The 14,961-nt window shown below is 36.0% G+C and overlaps 1 protein-coding gene across 1 annotated transcript in view; it reads right to left on the bottom strand.

The window, feature by feature from the left end:
• Efa6 (Exchange factor for Arf 6) overlaps window positions 1-14,961 on the bottom strand; it is a 219,094-nt gene that overhangs the window by 186,315 nt on the left and 17,818 nt on the right. The window contains 2 exon segments of the mRNA XM_073984950.1: window positions 9,400-9,753; window positions 10,442-11,527. Coding sequence (XP_073841051.1) covers window positions 9,400-9,540 — 141 coding nt within the window. The 5' untranslated portion in view covers window positions 9,541-9,753; window positions 10,442-11,527.

Raw genomic sequence — 14,961 nt, 5'->3', positions numbered from 1 at the left:
ATTGCTCGAAGAGGGATTCCCAACGAGATCTACACTGATAATGGGACAAATTTTAAGGCTACAGCGAAAATATTCTCACCCGAATCCAAAGCTTTCGATCTGAAAGATATGGCCTCTATGCTCGACCACATCAAGTGGAAATTTAATCCACCTGCAGCTCCCCACATGGGTGGAACCTGGGAAAGACTCGTCCGATCCGTGAAAACAACAATATACAACATTTGTCCAAACGCAAACTTTAATGATGAAACTTTAAGAAACGCCATGGCAGAGGCCGAATTCATAATTAACTCCAGACCACTCACATTCGTTTCTCTGGAGTCATGTGACGACGAGGCACTCACACCGAACCACCTGTTATTGGGTTCATCCAGCGGCTACAAGCCCATAGTCACCGAACCAGTCGACCTGCGTCTACGATGGCGACAAACTCAACAATTCTCGGACCAATTTTGGCGTCGTTGGGTAAAAGAGTATATGCCAACTTTAACTAGAAGAGGAAAATGGTTCCAGAAAACAGAACCACTAAAAGTTGGTGATATCGTAATCATCATCGACGAGAACCTGCCAAGACATTGCTGGCCAAAAGGCAAAATAATCAACACCATAATAGCCAAAGATGGGCAAGTACGTCAAGCAACTGTTCGTACTCAGCACGGTGTCTTCCAACGACCAACAGCCAAGTTAGCAAAATTAGACGTCGGCATTATTGATCAGTAAAATCGTCCCAGGAGCTCATTTACGAGGAGGGGAATGTTGCCGCCGTTTACCTACTTGGTGTCATAAATTATCAATTACATTAAATTTTATTTTCATTAGTTTTTATTTATTAATTTTCATTTGAGTCATTTATTTGAATGGGGATATCTTCCCCAAGAATTCTAATTTGCGAATATGTACATACTTTCAATTTAGAGTAAATTTCATCTTATGTAAAAACACACATATTTATATTTGTATGTATTTCTACTTTTCTATTCCTCTTTGACCGTATGCATTTGTTATTGTTTTGATCTTTCAAGGAGAAGTAACGGTCCTTGTTTATGTGTCACGTAGACAAAATGCCCAACGACAGAAATAAGCATAGATTATTAACTTTGTAAATTTAGTCGGTAAAAAGGCACGGTCAAAGACAAAATTGTTTTAAAGCGCTCGCTCGCTCACTCTCTTTGCTAATTTTATTAATTTGTAAAATAAAGTGAAATATTTGCACACGGAGTGCTCTTAGAAATTTTGTTCTTTTATTTAAAAGCCGGCTCATATTAACCCGTGCCGCAACAGAAACAAACAATAGCAAAAATCTTATGTTGTGTGTGTGTAGAAACTGTCAATGCGAAAAAGCGTTGTGCGTGCGTGTTTCTTTTTATTTTTTTTTTTTTTCTATCCAGAACAAGACACATTCAATATGGGAATATTTGGAATTTGTTGTGTTTTTGAAGAAATCTTCATTTTCGAACAGCTATTCATTGTACCTTGATTCAAAACGTAAACAAACTCATCACATTACGAAGGCATCACTTAACACTGACGACGGCGTAACTTTATGTATATGTATATGAACGACGTGTTGAACTAGATTGTGAATCGTTCGTTCGTTTAACGTACGGTCGCCGACTGATTATAGTTCAGTGAACTATTGAACTATAATGAACTATATCGACTGATCTAGTTCATACGCTCTATTCAATGAATCGTTCAATTGAACTAGTTCGTTCATGAACTATACAACTCTAGATTTTACTAGCAGGTTCCGTAAGGTTCTAAGGTATCAACACTGACCAACAAGATACAATTTTCCTTTCTTCTTTTGCCTCGGCCTCAAAACAGACATAGTCGATTGCTTTGTTGTTGATATCTTCGAAATTATTGGCGTATTAAGTCAAAGACCGCTAACGCTTGTTATGATTTGAGATCTTTGAGGCCAAGAGGTTGATCGGACTTGATATGTTTGATTCTACAATTTACCTTACAGCTTTCTTTCAATTTTCTTCGCATGGATGAGCTTCAGCCCAATATACTTCTTTATCATCTATGAAATTTCATTCGAACATTCCAATCGAACAGTTCGAAGTTCTTGGAGACCTTTGGTCGTGATGTTCTCTTGTAGTTCTTGTCATCATCATCTTAGAGACCTTCTGGGACAGTTTCCTGAATTTGACAATTTGCCTAAGATCTCAGATACATGTCCTAAACGTGTTCAATTATCATAAATCTTCGCATACCCTGCAAATCAAACAGACCCGACACCTAAGTCACTATGGGCGCATCCAGTCGAAACAGCTTCCCAGTACTGAATGTGGATGCTTAAATGTTTATCTACCAGAATTTCCAACAAAAGATGCACTACATGGAGATTGAGAGCAGACATTAGAATAAACATATTTGTTCCGCTGCAATAACGAAATATCAAATTTGGATTAGGAGCAGTTAAAGGCTGTTCGAGGATCATTTTGAATATGGTATTGAAGGTAGGCCTTGTGGTAAAATTTCTTTCAAAGTTCAAAAAAGTTCGAAGATGGACCAATACTTCGGTTAGTTCCCCCACAAAAGTTAAAATTGTTGGTTTTAGTGCAGTCGATGGCCTGTTGGAGGATAGAACGAGCTAAATCAGTGTTTAGACAGTTTTTATTTTCATTAAAGTTTTTAAACTGCCTATTAAAACACTTTAAATTTCCATATTATGGAATTGTTAATTAAAAAGGAAATGACGATTATCAAAAAAGCAAATAATACAAAAAATTACTAATAAATCATGTAGCCTTGTAGACTTGTCCAAACAACAATATAATTATGACTAATACTACACAAAAGCGATATTTTAATAACTGATTACTTTATATAGATAATACACCATATGTACGTAAATGTGTAGATGTATGTATGTAGGTATGTATATAAAGACCCACGACGATCATAGATTTGTTTATGTTAGGCACGTAAAGTCAACACAATTCTCCAAAAATGGGGAAGACATTAACAGCACACAATCAAACAAAAAAAGAACCAACTATAGCATAGCCTGGCGGCCTAGCCTGTGCAAAATGCAAATGCTATCCAAATAAAAATAAACTAAAATTTGCACATTTTCCCAAATAAATTCGTCTCTGCTATTTGTTTATAAACAATAAACCTACCTCCACATAAGTAATGCCCCGTGAATTTGAATATACTTTAGGCAAACAAACGTAAACAAAAACGTGCGAATATTTGTTGTATTATAAACAATAATAATAGTAGTTGATAGTTTTGATTTTCGAAGCAAAAAAATGTATCTGCGGAAATTGTTTAATGGAAATTAAACACCAAATGCATCATCTATTCGGGTGTCATAAATTGCAGCGAGTTTGCACAATTGCACGCAAAAAAATGTTGCAGGATTTCTCACAATTTGGTGACTGCAAGCTGGGAGTCTATCCTACATGGACAGCAGTAAGTAGATGGAGCTATGAAGTTGATTATAATCATGTTGTGGGTTCCAAAAGGCTGTACTCTTTGCGAAGATTAATCCAATGTTGAAAATATTACATAATCATGTACAGTGCCGTGCAAAATAACAGCAGTGCGGAACTTTTATGTACGAAAATTGCAATAATGCAGCTATAAATCCTTAAAGCTACTTAATTATCTGCATCAGGCGAATGCTTATAAGGTGCGAGACCTCACGGGCTAAAATATTTTGCATAAATATGCAACTATTAAGAAACACCATTAAGTTTTCTGCTCAGGAAGGTTTTTCGTGTGCAAATAATAGCAGTTTATAACTTTTTAGCGTCGAAAAGTTTTTCGGAATGAAAACAAGACGAAATACGGACAATATGTGTACAAATGTGGATCGTCACTGCCTGTAGTGAGTGCACCACTGCAGCACAGATGGTCATAAACATAAAAAATTTGAATTTTCCAAGGAAAAACTTACCACACAGTGGAAGATGCCTGTGATATTTTCTCCAAAATTATTTGTTATGGTCGAAAATCGTCCTACGTATCCTCAAAGCTACTAACATCCATAGTACGGATACTATTTTTGGAATTTAATGTAAAAATAATCTGAAAAAGCTAAGGGAATAAGACCAAACCTTTTGGAATCGTGCTAAATATGGATTGGCATGGCCTGCGATTTTGGACGTAGGTGAAATTGTGAAACAAAAAACAATTAATAACAGTAAAAAAGTGTCAGTTGGCTTTGCCCTCCGCCTCAGAGTGTGTGAAATAAAAATCATTTTCCCTAAAAATATGTTTAGGGGTTTTCAGAATTTTGGAAGTATTAATTTGGCGACAAAAATATGGATTTGGATTAAAGCTCAAAAGTGTACCAGAAGGCACCTGAAGGAATGGTGCCTTCCATTCCTTCCATTTTGGAAGTGGATTTTATTTGGGGAGTCATTTCTTTCGATAAATATCACGACCACCACTCTTTTCAGTTGGTCACCTTATATATCAGAAAGCATGGACTTGCCCACGAAAAACATAAGATCGCTATAAACAGGACCACAAGGAGAGCCTTCGGTAAATATTTCCAAGGGATCTTCGAACAGATCTTTAACAGAACTTAAACTGTTGAACTTTTGTCAGGGAGTTACTCTAAGGAGTGAACCAAAATGGCCCATTTTCGAACTTAAACTAAGATTGGACAAAAAATATTACGAGATCAAAAGTTTGGACCAAATAAGTTGCTCCATTTATGAGATATCGGGCGTACCTTGATAGCGCTTATTTTTTGAACTTTAGTGGGACAGGTACCGGAAGGAGTGGACAAAGTTTGTTGTGGAAGTTGTTGTTGTTGTAGCAGATTTGATGCTGCCAGCGGCTGCCAAGCTGGCCGAAACACTATGGTTTCGGGTAAATCCGGTACTAAAAACCCCCTGCCGTGGGATTGTCGTAGGGATTTTTCAAAGCTTTCAGTCCATTTTCTCAGGAAGTATCGGCTTGCCCCTTAAAAAATGGAACAGCGAATACAAAATGTTGAAAAAATTAAAGCGATTCGAGGGCAGGTCTTAAACTGCACTTTTCCGAAATTATGTAAGGGAGGTACCCAAAGTAGTGGACTGATATAGTCCATACTCGAACCTGATCTATATGTAGTAACAAGTAAAAAAATGTCAGTCGTCAGTCGGATATATACCCTCAGCCAATGTGAATTGAAACTTTCATCTACGGACAGATAGAATGTATTTAGCGTCTCTTCAGAATTTTGTGGCCCTTTTTCAACATTTGAACTTGCCGACAAAAATGTGGATTAGGAATTAACACAAATGTTGAACTTTTGTGGGGGAGCTACCCTAAGGGAGGACCGACCGATATGGGCCATTTTAGAAGTTAAACTAAATTTTGACAAAATATTAGGAGATCCTGTAGCGGCCCGTTTATTCAACATTATTAGTAATTATTATTTTTATTATATGACAACATAATTTCATTTAATTTTTGTTAACATCATTTGTACATGTATATGTTAACGTCAGTTTACATTTTAATGTTAAATATCCAATGTTACGTTACATTAGTATCTTTTGTTACAGAACCTTAAAACGATTTCACTCGAAGGAGCATCTCTAACTTTCTCTATTTCTCAATATACATGCTTCTTCTTACTTTTAACGAACAAGTTATTATCATTGTTATTGTATTGCTCTCGTCAATACTTTCGTGTTCTCTCGTACCATAAAACTTAACGACAGATCGATTTATGTATATCTTACTCTTTTACTCAATTATACTCAAATACTCAATAACTATGCAAATTATATATGATTGCAACTAATAATCACTCAATATGTTTTTAACTTTCATACTAATATTTGCAATATTTGTAGTAGATAAGTTCTAACCAAATGTAATGATTTTACTTGTGCCCAGCTGGTCATAGAAATGATGTTCAATCTTTCTATTGTGATCGAGCTGCAGACGAATAAAGTTGGTAAAATTGAAAATAACCTTGTTTTATTTGGAAAAACCAATAAAATATAAAATATAATATTCTCTTAGACTTTGGAAGCCTTAAGGCTACATTGCAATAGAGAAACTGAGGACGAATACTGCATTGCGACTTATTCATGTCCCAGTATAAATTAATAAAATTTATAAACAAAATCAAAGGGAAGTTTTCTCCTAAATCTGGATATTTCTCCCCTTACAATCCAAAGTTTGGACCAAATTGGTTGCACCATTCAAGTGATATCGTCCTAAAATTTTAGTGACATTTTTTAAATATTGGGGAGAAGTACCGGTAGTTGGGGACCGGTATTGCCCCATGAAACTAAGTTTGGATAAAATTTGACGAAGACCAAATGTTGCACCAAATCGGTAAAACAGTTCAAGAACCACATATGGTGACATAGGGCTTTTTACACCTTTCGGGATGTTTTCCCAAGAAATATGGACCTGCTCCTGAAAAAACTTTTACCGTCGTAATGGAGGTAGCGAATGCAAATCGCTTCAACAAAGGTCTTAAAGTGAACTTATCCGAAATTTTGTGTGGGAGGTACCCAAAGGAGTAGACAAATAGTCCATATTCGAACCTGATCTGTATCTGGTAAATATATTAGGATGTGCAGAGTATGGATTACATCAGTCACTCCCTTCAAGAGTTATCGTGCGTTTTTTTGCGAAGATTTTTGAATTTTTGTGAGGGAGGTACCTGAAGGAGTGGACCGACATGGTTTATCTTCGAACTTAAACTATGTTTGGACAAAATATTACGAAGGCCAAATTTTGGACAGAATTGGCAGATCCGTTCGAGATTTATCTTGCGCTCCAACCACTACACACGGTGTCATAGGTTTTTTTTGCATCTTACAGGCTATTTTCTCAGGAAGTATGGACTTGCCCCTTATGAAACTTGTACCGTCGTATGGGGGACAGCGAATACAAGTTGTTACAACAAAAATCAAAGCGATTCGAGAGCAGGTCCTATACTGAACTTTTCCGAAATTTTGTGTGGGAGGTACCCGAAGGAGTGGGTACCATCTAAGTCTGGTAGAACTTTCACAATGTGCAAAGTGTGGTCCAAATTGGTTACTCCCTTCAAGAGTTCAAGATTTTCCGAACATTTTCGAATTTTTGTGGGGGAGGTACCGGAAGGAGTGGACCGATATAACCCATCTTCGAACTTAAACTAAGTTTGGACAAAATATTACGAAAGCCTAATTTTGAACCCAATCGGTTGCTCCGTTCGAGAGTTATCGTGCGCACCAGCCAGCCAGACAGACGGACGAACGGACATGGCTAAATCAACTCCAAATTGTCTGAAACGGATTTCGTCCAAACATACTTGGCGTCTAAAACCATTATTTCGATGAGGCACATTTTGCCCGTATGAAAGTGTATATACACTCGTTAGCATAAATGCTGAGGGTATAAAAATGTGCGCAGCATTTTAGCGAAAAGTTTAGAACTTTTGTGGGGAGGTACCCGAAATAGTGAACCGATATGAACCATCTTTGAACTTAAACTAAATTTGAACAAAATATTACGAAGGCCAAATGTAAGACCCAATCGGTTGATCCGTTCGTGAGTTATCGCGCGCTCCAGCTAGCCACACAAACGGATTTCGTCGAAACACACTTGTGTTCTAAAAACATTATTTCGATGCGGCACATTTTGATCATATGAAAGTGTTCATACCCGTACCATCGTTAGCCTAAAGGCTGAAGGTATGATAACGATGGGATAACATCTTAGAAATTGTCAAACGCCCTCGAAATGGACAACATATGCGAGTGTAAATATTCGATCTGTAAATATGACATATGAATTAAAACTTGGGCAGCAGTATTGCCAATGGAGGTCTTCTATAAGCAACATAAGACGACTTTAAGTCTTCCATTGGCAACAGAAGAGCACTATAGGAAACAAAAGTTCAGTTCGAGGTCTTCTATTGGTAACAGAAGACCACTTGAAGTCTTCTATAGAAAAGAGAAGACCACTTGAAGTCTTCCGTAGGAAACAGAAGAGCACTAGAAGCCTTCTATGGGCAACATAGGACCACTTGATCCTTAACAAGATCAGAAGACCTCTTAAGGTCTTTTACAGGCAAAAAAAAGGCCCCATGCGTATTCCATAGGCAACAGAAGACCTCCTGAGGTATACTACAGGGAACAAATTTCCTTTAGCGGCACCACATGTAGTTCTTTTGGTCCTGATTTCAACGGTGTATAGCATTTGTGCCGGAAATGTATACTCTCCGAGATAAAGGCCTCGAAAATTGTTCCATGGACAGGTGAAAATCTCGGGAATGGGAACAAAATTTATTTTAAATTGCAAATTTTTTCCTTAGTAGCCGGGGATTAAAGACTTTCTCTAATGGATAGGTGCAAATCTCGGGAATGGAAACAAAATTTATTTTAAATTGTAAATTTTTCCTTGTGTAGCGATTTAGAACTTTCTCCTATGGACAGGTCCAAATTTCGGATATTTGAACAAAATACGTTTCCGGGACAAAAATTATACATCGTTGGAATCAGAATAGGAAGCGCTACCTGTGGTGAAAAATTTTTCTTCCTACTTTAGGTGCCGCTAAAGGAAATTTAAGCCCGGAATTTCCCTATGGTAATTCGGAAACAGCTGGATAAGTATCTCACTAAAATTCTCAACCTGTCACTAGCCCACCTCATTGTTCTCGAGATCTGAAAAAGGGCAAGTTGTTGTTGTAGCAACGCAAATATTTTCGATCATATATTATTTCAGTAATCTGGTTCCTCTATATCCAGACTCAAAAATTCAGCAACTTGGACTGGTTGGGTCCATAAAAATTAGGAGACAGGTGAGTAGACAACCTAAAGGGCTTCAAAATGTCTAAAAGAGACAAACTAAATGGAGTATTTATAGATGACCTAAAGGGCTCTTTATAGACAACCTAAAAAGGGTCTTTTTAGACAACCTAAGGACGTCTTAATAGACGACCGAAAGGTCGTCTTTACATCTTTATAAACTAACTAAAGGGGCTCTTTATAGAAAACCTAAAAGGGTATCTTTATAGACGATCTAAACGGCGTCTGTATATTTCTGAAATCATTGGGATGTGTGGTGTGGCCATAGCGTCATTTAGTTGCCGGTTAAAGGTATACAAGTTACTGAAAGCTTTGAATCCAGGACTTAAACTGTACTTGCTCTATATGTGATATTCATATTTATAGAAATAAACTTTTCCTGTTCTGCAGCAAATAATAAACGGTCTGAATGCATATCTGTTCCATGGAGTTTTACGATGATTTGAAATACATTGTTTTATAGGTATGTGTTTGGAAATTCAGCTTTTCCCTTTCCCCGTTACCAAAGAGTAGCCTCAATTACCACCAATTTTAATTCATTAAAAACACTTCAAATAAAAACATAATTTAATCACAAGAAAACAACAACAAAAAGAAGTGAAAACAAAAATTGAAAAATTCCAAAACTTACCTCTCCACAATCAGCTGCCGGTGAATTCTCCACAATATCATAGATAACATGTGGGGGACCGGTGGTGCCCAATAAAGAAAATCCAAAACCGGAATGATCACTGCTACGATGTAAAACCACTTTCAACTCTTCGGTTGTCATGTTTTATTTTTTATTTTGTTGTATTTCTAGTCTTCTTCTCAGGTTTTTTCTGTTGTTGTATTTTTGTTTAGCTACTGTTTTGCTTTGCAAAAACCAAATGGTCGTCTAAATTATGGATATCTGTGATTTTTCTTCTTTTTTTATTTTTTCTTATTACTCTAATTTTTCGTTTCGTTTTGTCACAATTGATGTTGTTGCTGTTGGTTTTGATAACTACAAAAAAGAAAGAAAGAGGTGAGGGTGTTGGTTTTAATAGGCAAAAATTACATTATTCACACACTCAGCTCAGCAAAGCAAAGGCAATGTAATAGATGGATGATGTTGCAAGAATGACCACGATATGTTGGTGTCACTTTTTCCTCTTCTTCTTATTGTTATTCTGCTGCTAGATTGTTGTTGCACATTTTTACTTTGTCAAAGGTGTGGGAAAGGGGCAAAAGGTGTAGCCTAAGAAACACTTGCATGGGCGGGGGAATGGGTGGGGGAGCCACAAATTGTTGTTGTTGTACTGCTGCTGCAACGTTTGATGACGAAATGTTTGCTGGCAAAGTATGAGTCAAGTCTTCAATATGATGTCGGTTGCCTGGTTTATTGTTGTTGCTGCAGTACTCGTTGTTGTTGTAGTCGTTATACTAGTAGCGGTCTAGCCATGATAAGGTTAAAATGAATCCTTTCTTATTATTGTAAACTGTTGTTGTTTTTTTTCTTGAGTAATGAATAAAATATGATAAAGTTATACTACACAAACAACAACAATGCCATGAAATATGTACAAGATCTCGTTTGTACTGTAGTTTGCGAACGAACGCGTGTTAAACTTTTTTTGCACAACTTTCTAGGTTTTCATCCATATAATGGTTTTTGTATAATTTTTGTTGTTGTTTTTAGTTTAGCAAATTACATTTTTTTCGTATTCTCCCCTTTCTTTCTTTGTTTCTTCTTCTACTTTATTTACTTGTAATTTATGCTTAGTTGCATTTGAAATGCTTGACTGCGGAATGAATGAATGAGTTTGTTGGTTTTTGGGCTTGGTCGGCGATTTACCTCGCCATCGTAGAGTAAAGTCGTCTCTTCGTCGGCCAACACACACGCACACAAGATCCAAATGGCCAAGGTAATTTAATTTTCGGCTTTTGAAAGAGTGAAGAAATATTTGGCAATAACTTTTTTCCACCCAAAGAAACAAATGTAAAAAATTTTCAAATCTCACGGAAATTTCGAAATTTCTCATAAAACCAGTTATTTTATTACTTTTTATTTGTTTTTAGTTTTACTTAAAATTTTTTGGATTAAATCACTTTTTAAGCCGGCCTTACTTTAGATTAGATTAGTTGTGTCAAACACAAAACACATCGGGGCCCACCAACAACAACAATTAGACAGCAGCCGAACGCCGAACAGCAAAAAACACAGAAACACAATCTTTCACACACACATACACCGTGCCGACGTCGCTGCCGCCGTCATCTCGTCGTTGATGTGTTTGTGTGTTTTTTCTTCTCTTCTTTTATTCCAGCGTCACAACTTTTTCGCAAGCACTTGTTTTATTCTCAATGGCCGTCTTTTTCTTGGCTTGTTTAACTCACTTTAATTTCAATTAAATTATTTATTTAACTCTTCCTCTTTTTAAGTTAGAAAAACACCAACCTTTAATTTATTATAAACCACAATTGGAAAGACACACGCACTTCTTTTTTTCTGGTAGGAAAAGAATCCAGTTTTTTACCGTCACCACCTCTTTTTTCAACAAGCACACACAACACGACACACACTTCTTTGACTTCGGCTAATAATTATTCTTGTTTTTCATTTCTTCCCAATAAAAAGAAGCCTCTCATTGAGGCCTTTTAGCGAAATTTCTCTGTTTTCTTTTCCATTTTTTTATGAATTATATTGTTGTATTTATTTGTTTTGCAATAAATTGTATTTTATTTTTTGTTTGAATGTTGTACAACACAACCAACCGAGACCGACCGACTAATTCACACTTTTCGAACGCCAAATGTCCGACTAGGGATAGCAAAGTCGATTCGACCGTAGTCGACTATCGGATAATCGAAAAAGAGCTGATTCGACTAGAGGTGGCAAACTATCGATACTCCCAATATAAAGTGGGGTACACATTTTGGTATGTTCTAGTACTGCAAGAATCTACTAATTTTAATTATTTTTTCGATAACATAAAGGAAAAAATATTATCTTAGTAAAAAACAGTTGGTCTGTTCCTTGCTGCAAGAATCTACTAATTTTAATTATTTTTTTTTTTTTAGATATCATAAAGGAAAAATTGCTATCGTAGTAAAAATTAGTAGCTTCTTGCAGGTGCTGGAACAGGCATATTATCTTCTTGCAGTTTCTGGAAGAAATCAATTATGAGTTTTGAATGTCGATTTTTCGCAACTATCGATAACTACCTAAAGTGCCGTACACATTGTCAGTTTTGACTGACGATTTTTGGAAAATATCGATTGCTTCAGTTTTGTTGGGTTTTACGGAGCGGTCACACTATCATTCATGTTGGATGCCAAGCCGTCAGTCAAATTGTAAAATTTGCTCAATAAATATGGGCTCTGGCAACCACAAACTAATAAAAAAAACAATAAAATGATGCATATTAACAAATATGTGGCTATTTACTTGGGAATGTTGTCCATGAAAATCCCTACTCAGCGACCCATGACTTCCCACTAAATTAAAAATACACATATAATGAATTTGGAAAACCAGAAGCATTTATTTATTAATACAGCACATTTATTAGTATAGCACATTCAATTTAGACATTGGAAGCTATTGAGCTCATTTTTCCATTGGCACAATACCCGAGACCCGAATCTGTTTGTTTCTTTTTGCTTTGGCGTCATCCACAGAACCATCTCGTTTTTCCTTTTATAATATTCACTCCTTTCATAATTTGGTTTTATGTATAGCTATTTCCACATCTATTAGTCCCAATTTACATTAGGCGAGTTTACTTGCGGCAATTGTCAGTTGCCTCAGCTTAACTGGCCAGCATGGTACAAATACACAGGTAGCCGCATCGGCAATTGTTGGTAACATAAGATGTCAAAATTTGACATCAATTCAATGCAATTGCCACATTATGTTACCATCAGCTGGCTTGATAATGCTACCTGTATTATTGTACCATGCTGGCCAGCAATGAATTGATAAAAATGAACCGCCACACTAGAGCTGGCAAAACCATCGATATTCCCAACATTAGATATTTTCGATATAATGTTTTAAAATATCGATTGCTATCGATATTATCGTTAAGTTGTCATCGCCATTAATTTAGAGATGAAAATGGCGGAAATGTCAATGATTTTCTTGAAATTATGCAAAAGTAGTTCACAGAAATGTAAAGAAAAATAAACAGCTGCTATTATTGTATAAAAAATTTAAAAAATACATTTTATTTTACAGGAAAATGTGTACGTGTGACTACGGACTTACTTTTTTACACACACATAACCGAAAAGCAGCGAAATTTCTATTTATTTCAATGGATTTCAGGTTAGGGGTTTTTGTTCCGATAATATCGATAGGAAAAACTATCTATCGATATTGAGTTTTTAAATAATAATCGATATTATCGATAGTGCCATCGATTTTTTGCCAGCTCTACGCCACACTAGCAAGCAACCTAGAGCTGGCAAAAAATCGATGGCACTATCGATTATTATTATTCAATATCGATAGATAGTTTTTCCTGTCGATATTATCGGAATAAAAACACCTAACCTAAAATTCATTGAAATAAATAGAAATTTCGCTGCTTTTCGGTTATGTGTAAGAAAGTAAGTCCGTAGTCACACGTACACATTTTTCGGTAAAATAAAATGTATTTTTTTTTAATTTTTTATAAAATAAAAGTAGTTGTTTATTCTCCTTTACATTTCTGTGAACTACTTTTATATAATTTCAAAAAAATCATTGACATTTCCGCCATTTTCATCTCCAAATTAATGGCGATGACAACTTAACGATAAAATCGATAGCAATCGATATTTAAAAACATTATATCGAAAATATCTAATGTTGGGAATATCGATGGTTTGCCAGCTCTAATCCCTAGTCTTTGGCGTTCGAAAAGTGAAATAAAGCCCTCGGCACATACGGTACGTTGAGCGTCGCGCTACAACAACCATATGAAAAATGCGTAAGTGATGCCAAGTTTTTTAAAAAACAACAACATGGCTGATGCATTAAAGTTAAGCGCTCGGCACATACGATGCGTGGAGCGTCGCGCTACAACAACCACATGAAAAATATGTAAGTGATGCCAAGTTTTTTGAAAAACAACAACATGGTTGGCGCATTAAAGTTAAACATAATTTAACTGTTTTGGCACAACGCATGTCCCAACGTGTCACTAAACGTACCGTATGTGCCGAGGGCTTTAAACATAATTTAACAACGCGTGTCCCAACGTGTCACTAAACGGACCGTATGTGCCGAGGGCTTAAAGCGTTCGGCACATACGGTGCGTTGAGCGTTGCGCTACAACAACCACATGAAAAAAGTTTAAGTGAAGCCAAGTTTTTTGAAAAACAACAACATGGCCGACGCATTAAAGTTAAACATAATTAACTGTTTTGGGACACGCGTTGTCCCAAAATAACACTATGTTTACATTTACGAAATCCACTCGATTTCAACTGTCAATTCCTTTGCGTATACGTCAAATGAAAACTCATCTGAAATCGATTCGATTTCATTTGACGTTTGAGCAATGGAATTGACAGTTGAAATCGAGTGGATTTCGTAAATGTAAACATAGTATCATGGTTTAATAAGAAAGGTTAGCTAAAGCTTCCTGTCAATTTAATTTTTTTCTTTCGACTGTTCCTAAAACGTCAACACAATATACACAATCTTTGTATGTGTGTGTGCTGTTTGAATAATATGCCAAACAATTTTAAAAGCAATCGAATTCAATGGTTTTTAAAATAGTTTTTAGAACATTTGTATGGAAGAAATTTGTCAGCTTTTCATTGAAACAAACATTTTATCATATCCACAACTCGATTATGTGAAGAAACCTTGGACCTTCATTCATTTTTCGTGTTTTTATAAAATGCTCAACATTGGTATTGTAAACAAACCCACTTGTTGCTTTTGTGTTTACGAATTTTGATGTTTTAGGAATTCAGGAAAAACAAGGGTTCTATAGATTTTTTCCATTTAAATCTACCTCTTTACTTATACCATGCATAGTATAAATAAAATACTATTTACTGCAAAACAACTAAATACAACGAAATTATTAATAAAAAAATGGAAAAGAAAACAGAAAAAAATTTGCTAAAAGGCCTCAATGAGAGGCTTCTTTTTATTGGGAAGAAATGAAAAACAAGAATAATTAATAGCCGAAGTCAAGGCCTGCGTACATAAGCTGCCTTGCTTTCCCGCTTT

The sequence above is a fragment of the Musca autumnalis genome, unplaced genomic scaffold (assembly GCF_047663935.1).
Source record: "Musca autumnalis isolate F117 unplaced genomic scaffold, ASM4766393v1 scaffold_1, whole genome shotgun sequence".
NCBI classification, from domain to species: Eukaryota; Metazoa; Arthropoda; class Insecta; order Diptera; family Muscidae; genus Musca; species Musca autumnalis.
Note: the sequence above shows the minus strand (reverse complement) of the source record. Positions and strands in the feature narration are given on the sequence as shown.